Consider the following 13,125-nt stretch of genomic DNA (forward strand, 5'->3'; position numbering starts at 1 on the left):
TTTGTGTTTTATATAAGTCATTGTAATAGGTGTGAAGTGGTATCTCACTGTTTTTTGTTTTTTGATTTTGTGGTACACGGGTCTCTCACTGTTGTGGCCTCTCCCGTTGCAGAGCACAGGCTCCAGACGCGCAGGCCCAGAGGCCATGGCTCACTGGCCCAGCCGCTCCGTGGCATGTGGGATCTTCCCGGACCAGGGCACGAACCCGTGTCCCCTGAATAGGCAGGTGGACTCTCAACCACGGCGCCACCAGGGAAGCCCATCACTGTTGTTTTGATTTGTGTTTCCCTAATGGTTAGTGACATTAGCATCTTTTCATCTGCTTGTTGGCCATCTTCTATCTCATACTTTTTAACAGTTGCATTATATTCTGATGAATGACTGTGGCACTACTAATTCAATCAGTCACCTACTGATGGACATTTAGGTAGTTTCCAATTTTTTGCCATGAATAACTTTACACATGCATATGTATAAGTAACCATAAAAATCAATTTGTTCAGGATGCATGTTTTCCGATTCACTACCTTTCACTCTCAAAAGCAATCTGGTTTGAATAATATATATTATTTATCCAAGTGTCAGTTCTGCTATAGGACAAATTGCTACAAGTGAAATAAGGCAAGAACTAACTTTGATTAACCTTCCAAGGCTATTTGTTACCAGAGCCCACCCCACATTAGAAGTCCGGTATTAGAAAGAGATACCAAAATATGGCTTAGCTCTGTCTGAGACGTGTATGCTATACACTTAGATTACAGGATTGCAGAAAACAATAATCAAAGGCATGACTAGGGTTCAACTACAAAAGACTGACAGAATAGTGATATTATCACTTCCCAGAGAAAACAAAATACCCAAAAAATGAAAACTGAATCTTACAGAAAGTCTGTAGTAAGGGGGCCACAAAAACAAAATAAAACAAAAATAGGGAAAAATGGAAGAGAATTAACTGACATTAAAAGAAAATTAGCACGATGAAGACTGTTGTATTTTCTCTGACACCAAGTATGTGTTTTTTCCCAATACCAACTGGGTGTCCAACAATTCAATTCATTTATGACACTAACTTCCCAGAGTCAGTGCAGACCCCACAATCAAGGGGTCAGGGCTCTGCCCCACAAGACTGCCCTCACTTCAGATGCCAGCTGCAAAAGGGATGACCAAGTTATCCATACTTCTGCCTGCAGACTACAAATTCAGGGGCTCACATGACTGTCCCCCTCAGGTTCAATAATTCACTAGGACAGCTCACTGAACTCAGGAAAACACTTTACCTACACTTACCAGTTTACTGTAAAGTATATAACTCAAAAAGAGCCAAATAGAAGAGATATTCAAGTCAAGGTACGGAGGGAGGGGGTGACACAGAGCCTCCACACCTTCTCCAAGCACACTGCCTTCCCAGCACATAGATGTGTTCACCAACTTGGAAGATCTCTACATCCCTTCATCTAGGGGTTTTTATGGAAGCTTCATTAGGTAAGCATGATTGACTAGCTCATTGGCCATTGGTGATTGAACTCAATCTCCAGTCCCTCTCCCCTCCCCAGTGGGGCTGAAATTTCCAACCCTCTAACCACATGGTTGGTTCCTGTGGCACATCAGTCCCCTTCCTGAAGCTACCTAGGGTTCCCTAAATTCATAAGCCATCTCATTAACATACAAAAGACAGTAAATTCCAAAGATTTCAGGAACTTTGTGCCAGGAACAGAGACAAAAACTAAATACAGTATTCATTTTTTACTTTACCACAAAGACTGAATTAATGACGTCAAAAAATAAAGTGGTCAAGGAGAATTAAGATAAGGGAAAAGACCTTTGAATTTCAGCAAGAACACTGTGGCAGAAGAAAGGTAGTTGTTCACTAAATCTGTTTCACTTTTCTCCTAGGCAGCCATCTAGGCTTTATTTGCCAAACTCCCATTACAGTTAACTGTGGTTAAATGACTGATTTCTGATGAATGGAACAGGATAGAAGTGATGTATACAGCCTCCCAGGCCTACCCCATAAAACCCACCTCCGTGCTTTCTTTTACTACTCTGCCAACTGAATGTTGATGCCCAAGATGACCCTGAGAACCACACTTTGAAGACAGCAAACCACACTCCTGTCTACACCACTGCCACTAATCAAGTAAGTGATTATGCAAGTAAAAAGAAAAAAGCTTGTTTCATTCTAGCCACTAAGGCTTCAAGGTTCACCTATTATAACATCTAGTATTTACTACCTTAATGAATTCAGAAAATATTACTAAACTTCAAATTTGTGATTTCAGAATGGAGAGGACATAAACTGTACTTCAGAATAAACCTCTGAAATGTGGGTGAGATGGATGTAAGAGATGCGAGTGGACAGCAAGAAATCATAACATTATAGTTTATTAAAATATTAATAGACAATCACCTGATAACAGTCCTGTAGGAAAAGCAGTATTATCAGAAAGAAAATTAACTTTGCTTAAGATTTTAAAGTTTCAGATCCCATATTGCTTCCAGAGTACCACACCAGTCTCTTATAGAAATGGAGACAGCAAATGAAGAAGAATCATTTGAAACATTTATAATGAAGAAGAAACAGGATAATAGGTAAGAGATAAACTCAAGAAAAGACTTTTTAAAGTTAATACTTGGTATCAATGGAAAATGAAGAATAGAACAAGGAACTGGACATTAAAAAGTATAGAACAACCCATAGTGGTGATATGACAGACAATTACATGAGAGATCAGTAGCAGTATTCTGTGTGGTAACGGGGCCAGGCTGTTTGCAAACAACATGAATTTGTAGTAGGTCAGGCTTGTGTACTGTAGTTTTACATTTTCTTCAGGAAGTTCACTATGGCGTCAAAGCATTAGGGATAGCAGGACCCCAACATGGTAAGAAAACCTTTCCTGAGGTGGTTCTGAGAGCAGACCATGGAGACTGGGTAGGTGATTCTCTAGCATAACTGAGGCTATCAATACATTAGTAAAATAAGCAGAACTGTAAGCTACTGAAAGTCTAGTACAGTATAACAAACCACCTTAGTAAGCATCAAGGAATGTGAGAAGAATAACACCAAGACTGACTAGCTTCTACCTCAGAGATGTTGAGAGAATCCACTATCTCAGATGCATCCTCTAGACTCCATCTACAGGATGGAGTTCCTACCTGCTATGCAGTTTTATTACTTCAAAGAGACAACTGTGTCTTTGGGAGTAGGAAACAAAAATGTGAGCTCAAATCACCACTTTCCAGCTTAAACCCCATTTGTATCCACTTGCTTTGCTGTGAACATAACTTTAAAAGTCCTTTTTGTAGTCCTTAGCATGTTTCAAAAGCCATGTCTTCATGAAACAAACTAAATATCCATTGACAGAGGAATGGATAAAGAAGATGTGGTACATATATACAATGGAATATTACTCAGTCATAAAAAAGAACAAAATAATACGATTTGCAGCAACATGGATGCAACTGGAGATTGTCATACTAAGTGAAGTAAGTCAGAAAGAGAAAGACAAATACCATATGATATCACTTACATGTGTAACCTAAAATATGGCACAAATGAACCTATGAAACAGAAACAGACTCACAGACACAGAGAACAGACTTGTGGTTGCCATGGTGGGGGGGTATGGGAGTGATGGACTGGGAGTATGGAGTTAGTAGATGCAAACTATTACATATAGAATGGATAAACAACAAGGTCCTACTGTATAGCACAGGGAACTATATTCAATATCCTGGGATAAACCGTAATGGAATATAAAACAGAATGTATTTATATGTATAACTGAGTCACTTTGCTGTATAGCAGAAATTAACACAACACTGTACATCAACTATACTTCAATAAAAAAGTAAATTTAAAAAAGCCGGGCTTCCCTGGTGGCGCAGTGGTTGAGAGTCCGCCTGCCGATGCAGGGGACACGGGTTCGTGCCCCTATCCCGGAAGATCCCACATGCCGCGGAGCGGCTGGGCCCGCGAGCCATGGCCGCGGAGCCTGTGTGTCCGGAGCCTGTGCTCCGCAACGGGAGAGGCCACAGCAGTGAGAGGCCCGCGTACAGCAAAAAAAAAAAAAAAAAAAAAAAAAAAAAAAAAAGCCATGTCTTCATACTTCATAGCAATGTTCTTGTTTTCAGCCTCAACTCTATGCAAAAGCAAGAGTTCTTCCACACATCCTTTACACCAGCTTTAAAACTAAATTCATCACCAAGCACCCTACCTCACCACAGAGGCTTTAGATGCTACCTACAGTATCTTTCATAGGTCTTGTTTATAATTATATATTTTTTATTTTTAGTTGTCTTCTTATATTTCTCAAATCTCTCTGGCTGGGAAAGTATCTGGCCTATCTTTATTTTAAATATTACTTATACAGCTAGTTTTTTTTTTTTTTTTTTTGCTGTACGCGGGCCTCTCACTGCTGTGGCCTCTCCCGTTGCGGAGCACAGGCTCCGGACACACAGGCTCCGCGGCCATGGCTCGCGGGCCCAGCCGCTCCGCGGCATGTGGGATCTTCCGGGATCGGGGCACGAACCCGTGTCCCCTGCATCGGCAGGCGGACTCTCAACCACTGCGCCACCAGGGAAGCCCTACAGCTAGTTTTTTATACTCACATGCAGGACCTACATTTTCACCTATTATATTTAATCCTCTTATATAAAAGGCCCATAACTCCAGCCTTTTAAAACCTTTGTGAACCCTGATTCTGTCATCCAGCATGTTCACTACCTTTCTCATTCTCCTTTCAGGCATATTCCTCTACAAAGAGGGGAGAAAATTCTCTTCCGTCCTTTCTACACTCAGTTTCCTGACCAAACAGTATTTATATCTAGGTCAGATGGACAACTGCTAGCCCATTTGCGGTATTCAATGCATTCTAAACAACTTAAAGAATTAAAATATTACATGATACTTATACTTACTTCTCTGCCCTCAAATAGCATCCCATGCTAAGGCTACTTCTCCTATGTTACAACTGAAGAATGCTGAATACAAGATTTTTTTACCTCTTCTCCCCAATCTATACTTATAATTACAGAAAACTGGATTCATATTGAAGGTAGTCAAATCATTAGTCTATAACTTAAATAAATGAGCTAATATCTTAAGAACCACAAATTTAGAAATTCTAATGACACGGTTAATCCTCTTTTACTCAAGCCACAACATTTTTTATCACAGTACTTTAGTCTTCTAAAAAAATCAGAAAGATTTACAAATGCCTCAGTGCAGGCATTCCCTAGTGAAGATTGTGGCATGTTTTCTGAATTATGATATATAAAAATTCACTTCTGAGACAGGGCATCTTTAAAAAGAGCTAGTGCCTAAACAATACTATTTTGTTGATGCCCAAAACCAAGCCAATAAAAATATTTCTTCCCATAATCAGAAATAGATTGTTAGCCATAGAATGCCTCTGCAAAACAATTCTTAAATTTTCTTTGAAATATTGTCTCTAAAATTAACTGAAACTTTATTTATATGACTGTCTGTGGTTTCCATGTATGCCTAAAAGGCACAAGAAAAAGATAAAAATATCCCAGAATTGGAAAAGCAGTCATTATGTTTGGTTTAGCTTATTTTCATATTTTTATTTTTAAAAACCATCCAAATTAAAGTTCAGCATTTCTCAATAGAAGAAAAGAAAGAGAAGGCAATTTCTTTACACAAAAGCAGCAAGACTAAATTCAGCATCCTCTAAATTAAATTTGGGATTTGACTTATTAGCAAATGAATGCCTTAAATCCTTTCCCACAAGTCATAAAGTTTAGTCTTCAGTCTGAACAGAATTACCTTTCATTTATTTTTTTTTCATGGAAAGGAATTTTACTTTAAACATAGCAGTGTGTACATGTCAATCCCAAACTCCCAATCTATCCCTCCCCCAGGTAACCATAAGTGCATTCTCTAAATCTGTCAGTCTATTTCTGTTTTGTTCATATAAGTTCATTTGTATCATTTTTTTTTAGATTTTTTTTAGGTTCCCCATAGAAGTGATATCATATGATATTTGTCTTTGTCTGATTTACCAATACTTCACTTAGTATGATAATCTCCAGGTCCATCCATGTTGCTGCAAATGGCATTATTTCATTCTTTTTAATGGCTGAGTAATATTCCATGGTATATATGTACACATCCTCTTTAGCCATTCATCTGTTGCTTCTATGTCTTGGCTTTTGGGCATATATCCAGAGAAAAACATGGTTCGAAAGGATACGTGCACCCCAATGTTCACTGCAGCACTGTGTACAATACCTTTCATTTAGAATTTAAATACATGAAATACTTGTTGTGTGGGCAGGAAAGATGGCAACAGAAAATAATTTCAAGTCTAATACTATGCTCTGAACCCAGGTTTATCCTCCGAAAAAATAAGTGAAGTTGGTTTCTAATAACACAGCATTCTTTTTTTTTAATATCTTTATTGGAGTATAATTGCTTTACAATGGTGTGTTAGTTTCTGCTTTATAACAAAGTGAATCAGCTATACATATACATATATCCCCAAATCCAGTGCCTCTTGCATCTCCCTCCCACCTTCCCTATCCCACTCCTCTAGGTGGTCACAAAACGCCGAGCTGATCTCCCTGTGCTATGTGGCTGCTTCCCACTAGCTATCTATTTTACGTTTGGTAGTGTATATATGTCCATGCCACTCTCTCACTTCGTCCCAGCTTACCCTTCCTCCTCCGTGTCCTCAAGTCCATTCTCTACATCTGCGCCTTTATTCCTGTCCTGCCCCTAAGTTCTTCAGAACCAATTTTTTTTTTTTAGATTCCATATATATGTGTTAGCATACGGTATTTGTTTTTCTCTTTCTGACTTACTTCACTCTGGATGACAGACTCTAGGTCTATCCACCTCACTACAAATAACCCAATTTCATTTCTTTTTATGGCTGAATAATATTCCATTGTATATATGTGCCATACCTTCTTTATCCATTCATCTGTCGACGGACACTTAGGTTGCTTCCATGTCCTGGCTATTGTAAATAGAGCTGCAATGAACATTGCGATACAAGACTCTTTTTGAATTATGGTTTTCTCAGGGTATATGCCCAGTAGTGGGACTGCTGGGTTGAATGGTAGTTCTATTTTTAGTTTTTTAAGGAACCTCCATACTGTTCTCCATAGTGGCTATATCAATTTACATTCCCACCAACAGTGCAAGAGGGTTCCCTTTTCTCCACGCCCTCTCCAGCATTTACTGTTTGTAGATTTTTTTTTTTTTTTTTTGCAGTACATGGGTCTCTCACCATTGTGGCCCCTCCCGCTACAGAGCACAGGCTCTGGATGCGCAGGCCCAGCGGCCATGGCTCACAGGCCCAGCTGCTCCGCAGCACGTGGGATCCTCGCGGACCGGGGCGCGAACCCGCGCCCCCTGCATTGGCAGGCGGACTCCCAACCACTGCGCCACCAGGGAAGCCCTGTTTGTAGATTTTTTGATGATGGCCATTCTGACTGGTATGAGGTGATACCTCACTGTAGTTTTGATTTGCATTTCTCTAATGATTAGTGATGTTGAGCATTCTTTCACGTGTTTGTTGGCAATCTGTATATCTTCTTTGGAGAAATGTCTATTTAGGTCTTCTGCCCATTTTTGGATTGGGTTGTTTGTTTTTTTTGATATTGAGCTGCATGAGCTGCTTGTACATTTTGGAGATTAATCCTTTGTCAGTTGCTTCATTGCAAATATTTTCTCCCATTCTGAGGGTTGTCTTTTGGTCTTGTTTATGGTTTCCTTTGCTGGGCAAAAGCTTTTAAGTTTCATTAGGTCCCATTTGTTTATTTTTGTTTTTATTTCCATTTCTCTAGGAGGTGGGTCAAAAAGGATCTTGCTGTGATTTATGTCACAGAGTGTTCTGCCTATGTTTTCCTCTAAGAGTTTTATAGTGTCTGGCCTTACATTTAGGTCTTTGATCCATTTTGAGTTTATTTTTGTGTATGCTGTTAGGGAGTGTTCTTACTTCATTTTTTACATGTAGCTGTCCGGTTTTCCCAGCAGCACTTATTGAAGAGGCAACACAGCATTCTTTTAACACAGCATGCTTTTAACATTTCTGAACCTCAGTTCTTCCAAATTATAGAATCCTGTTTTCAGATCTTGCATTTACATTAAAGTCCAAATGCTAACCATAGCTTCAAGTGTCACTCTGAGAATACTCTCAGAATACTCTCAGATCTTGGCTGAGACTAAGAGTCAAAAAACCTGGGTTTGAATGCTAGCTCTGCTGCATCTGAGCTGCTAGACCTTAGTGAAACCCTTTAAACTTCCTAATCCTCAATTTACCTATCTTTAAATTAGATATACTACCTCTAATCATCTAATTTGTGAGTTCATCACAGTCTGTGAATTGTCTGTAACTGTTAAATATTAACATTAATGTTACATGCTAAAAACTTGTTCCGCTACTACCACCTTGGTAGGGTAAGATTTTTTTCCATGTAAATCATCACAAAAGGGTCTCTACCACCTTGGAATCAAAATACCACCTAGGCTCTGAGCCAAATCACCTTCAATTAGACTAAAATTTTATTAAGCCTATCTCTGGTCTTGAAGTTGCAGGAGTTGCTCTAGATTACACAGTATATCACAGTTATTCAAGTTATTGCTGTTAATATGCAGAATAGTTGCACCTCCCTAACATATAAAGTAAAGCACAAAGCCATAAATAATAAGACAACAAAAATTTTACAGTTAATGTTCTATTATGTTTTAAAAATGGACTTTGGGGACCTCCCTGGCGGTCCAGTGGATAAGACTCTACACTTCCACTGCAGGGGCACGGGTTCCATCCCTGGTCGGGGAGCTAAGATCCCACGTGCCACACAGCGCAGCCAAAAGATAAAAAAATAAAATTAAATTTAAAAAATTTTTAAATAAAAAATAAAAATGGGCTTTGTTAGACAAACAAATTTATTCTGTACCTGACAAAGCACAATAGACATTAGAAGATGAGAATTGCTATCAATTATGAAAAAATTAAAAGAAAAAATTCCCAATGTAATCCAGCACATCAAATATTCTTTAAATATTAATCTGGCTCCCAAAATCTTGAAGTGCTTCACAAAGAATCAGCCAAGATGTCATCTAGGAAAATCTTAGGTGAGGAAAAGTTATGCTACCTCTTAACACCTCGGTTTCACCAATCCAGCAGCACACGGCTCTACTTGTTATTGGAGAGACACTGACAGCACTTGAACATGGGAGTGTCTGTCACACAAAGAAAAAATATCCATTTACTAAGTATTAAAATCAACATGTGTCTCTCCATCACTACTGGAGAAATATCAGAGGCATCACAGTATCTATGCCTTAGCTTTCAAAATACAAAAATTATTCCTTCTCAGTGATAGCTAAATAGCTAGAGTCAAATCATGATCTCTCTCTGACCCAATAATGTCTGCTGTTCTTGAAATTTATGAAGGTGGTTCACTGTTCATATTGTCAAACTGATGTAGTTTATATCCATCCACACATTGATGTGAGGGGAGGTAGGAACTCACAAAAATTTCTAAAATGTCTCCAGTACCAAAATGTTCCCCTTTCAATCATGACTAAAAAGGACAGTGAAGCAGAGTTTAAAAGCTTTAATAGTACAAACACCAGTTATCCACACCATAAGACCAATTACTACTATTTACAGGCATGTGGAAGAGAAGAGAAAGGACTACAAGGGCTCTCTTAAAAACCTACTTTTCTCCTCCATCTGTGTGGTAACTTTTACCTTACCCAGAACACTTGACTTCTGACACTTCTAGTCACCCAGTGTGGGGTTTTTTTTCCCCAAAACAAGCAATTATCCACGACACCTGCTGGGTGTCCTACAATTTTACAATTTAACTCACTGATTAAGGTTAAGGGCTCAGTCCCACAAGACTGACCCCCACTTCAGATATCAATTGCAAGTAGGTTGTACAGTAGTACAACTTCTGTACGACTTGGCTATAAATCGGAGGTTCCCGTGACCTCCATCCCTTTGGATTCAATTAATTTACTCAAGTGGCTCATAGAGCTCGGGAAAACATTTTATTTACATTATCCAGTTTATTAAAGAATATGATAAGGAATACAGATGAACAGCCAGATGAAGAGATACATAGAGTGAGGTCTGGGAGGGTCCCAAGCATATGAATTTCTCTCTCTGTACAGTTGGGGTGCATCACTCTCCCAGTAGGTGCATGTTTCACAAACCTGGAAGCTCTCCGAATCCCAACTTTGGGGATTTTTATGGTGATGTCATCACGTAGGCATTATCAATCATTAATTCCATTTTCAGCCCTTCTCCCTTTTCAAGAGAATAGTAGATGGGGCTGAAAATTCCAAGCTTCTAATCATGGCTTGGTCTTTCCAGTGACCAGCCCCCATCCAGGAGCCATCCAGGAGCCCACCCAGAGTTGCCTCATTAGAACAAAAGACATTCATATCACCCAGGAACTTACAAAGGTTTCAGGAACCCTGTGTCAGGAACCGGGATCAAAGACGCTCATATCACTTAGGAAATCAGACGGACTTCAGAAGCTCAGGAACTGGGGGCAGAGACCACTATGTATTTTCTATTATCTCAAAGATCCTCACATTCTTTCCCCAGTTTTAATCCTGAACTCAAGATTTACCCTCTCTGTGTGTCTACAGAACCCACAGCCTTCTTTACAAAACTGGGTTTAACAATCAAAATTAAGCATTTAGAAATGTACCTTTTATCCTCAGCAAGGCAGAGATGGACAGTCATTTGCTAGGACAAGAAAATTCATAATTTTTAACATCAGTTTTATTCCTAATAAATATTTCTGATCCAGGCTAACAAGAGAATGAACAATTCTTCCTCTGGGGGAGGTGCTGCAATATGTCAAACAAACAGCAACAATGACAGTAACAATAATAACATTAACAAGCCACCTCATTTATTGAGCACTTAACTTTATGGAAGACACTGTTCTAAGCATTTTATTTATATTTTTCCCATTTTACCTTTGCAGTAACCCTACGAGATTAGTATTATCATTATCCTCATTTTATAGATGAAGACAACTGTTCAAGAAGTTAAATAACTTCTCAGAAGTCATACCGTACAGGTGGGATTTCAACCCAGGCAGCCTCCTCTTCATTGCCATATTATACCAAATGATCACTCAACAAGAACTGCTTTGATTAACACTGCTCATGTATATATGTGTGTGTGTGTAAACATACACACAATATAAGTGAATACACAAACATACATACATACACACATATACGCACTCTCTAAACTTTATAGTAATATTGAAAAATACTTTAGTGATCATCTTTTCAGTCTCTCATTTTACCACCATAGATCCACCACCAGATAGAATGTCCTGGTCATCACAAATTATGCTCAACCATTAAATTCCTTTAAAATGGCTGACAAAAATAAAGCAGCTGAATTGCACTATTATAAAGCAACATACAAATTCTGTAACTGGAAAGAAAGAATTCAGATTTTGATTTCAAGGCCAAACTCAAACCATGACTGGTCACTATTAAACCAACCTTTGGTTTTGTTTGTCTGTGTTTTTGTTTAGTTTTCACTAAAACAACAACCTAGAAATTTTCAGAAAAAATATAATATTTGATTAGTGACACACTATCACTGAAGCTACTAGGCTAAGATTTTGACTAAAAGAATCAGAGGAATTTTTCAGCTTCCAGGTATATAAAAATCATCTATTTCATCTTTAATATTAAAGAGAAGATTAAACAGGAAAAAGAACAGCAAAACAGACATTCCAGAATCAGTATATTCAAAGTTTACTGTATTAGGGCGATTATTTCTAATAATGTGTTACAGTTAAATCACCAAATTATTTAAAAGTAACTGCATTGGGCCTCCCTGGTGGCGCAAGTGGTTGAGAGTCCGCCTGCCGATGCAGGGGATACGGGTTCGTGCCCCGGTCTGGGAGGATCCCATATGCCGCGGAGCGGCTGGGCCCGTGAGCCATGGCCGCTGAGCCTGCGCGTCCGGAGCCTGTGCTCCGCAACGGGGGAGGCCACAACAGTGAGAGGCCCGCATACCACAAAAAAAAAAAAAAATAAAAAAATAAAAAATAAAAGTAACTGCAACATAAATATAACCATAAATGAAACATGAAAAGAAAAATATCATTATAAAAGTATAATAAAACAATACCAACTTACCAGTTCAACTCCCTGAGGAAAAGGTGTGTCATCCCAGTCCTTCTGTGGAAACCTCTGGATTATTTTCCCCAGACCTGCTCCTGACCCTATTAATAAAATCAAAGTGAATATGGTTATAGGGTACTTAAAAATCTGAATACTCATTATATTAATACTTATTTCTAAATGAATATTTGTTGAATAACTTGATATACTGATTAAACATTTTCAAGTTTTAAAGGGTCTAAAACTACCTTCTAAACATAACACTGAAATGATAGGCAATCCTTATCCTATAGACTCTCAAAAGAGTAACACATATGAAAAGCTAGGGAGAACAGACAGAGGCACTGAAATTGGAGTCTCCACACCATGGGAGCAACTGCACTTTGTTCCCAGTAAGGAAAGCTGTCTTCTCAGTATCTCAAGTTGATATTTAAGAAGAACTTTTCTATGGAGACAAAGTAATTTTAAGTGACAAATGAAATGATACCATTAGCACTAAGCTTCAGTTATGGGTTATAAGCCCTGTTTTGGGTTAAATAAAGATTTTTAGAGTGGCCTGGGAACTTGACCATTGTCTAGACAGGGTTTCTCAACATCAGCACTACTGACATTTTGGGCCAGATAATTCCTTGTTGGGTTGGAGGCAGGGGGCTGGGAGCTATCCCGTGCATTATAGGATGTTTAGCAACATCCTTAGCTTCAACTCACTAGAAGTTAATAGCACCCCACCTACAATCACCAAGTTTTTACAACCAAAAATGTCTCCAGGTCACTGCCAAATGTGCTCTGGGGGGCCAAAAATGCCTCTGGTTGAAAACCATTGGACTATATATAGCATTATTGTTATAAAATTACCCTGTGACACTAAAAACCAGATCAACTTAAAATTGAACTTTGGGGATATAATCTGTGAGTAATTTGGGGCTAGAGAGTACATGTTAGGTCGAAATTGCTTTCTGCCATACTTTTTAAAATATTTA

General features: G+C 38.7%; 1 protein-coding gene across 3 annotated transcripts in view; it reads right to left on the reverse strand.

Annotated features, from left to right (window-relative positions):
- SBF2 (SET binding factor 2) overlaps positions 1–13,125 on the reverse strand; it is a 469,274-nt gene that overhangs the window by 371,186 nt on the left and 84,963 nt on the right. For all 3 annotated transcript variants that reach the window (XM_060105533.1, XM_060105532.1, XM_060105531.1), the window contains exon 2: positions 12,161–12,246. In XM_060105533.1, the coding sequence (XP_059961516.1) occupies positions 12,161–12,246 (86 nt within the window). The remainder of the gene's footprint in view (positions 1–12,160; positions 12,247–13,125) is intronic.

Source organism: Mesoplodon densirostris, chromosome 7 (assembly GCF_025265405.1).
Source record: "Mesoplodon densirostris isolate mMesDen1 chromosome 7, mMesDen1 primary haplotype, whole genome shotgun sequence".
Lineage (NCBI taxonomy): Eukaryota > Metazoa > Chordata > Mammalia > Artiodactyla > Ziphiidae > Mesoplodon > Mesoplodon densirostris.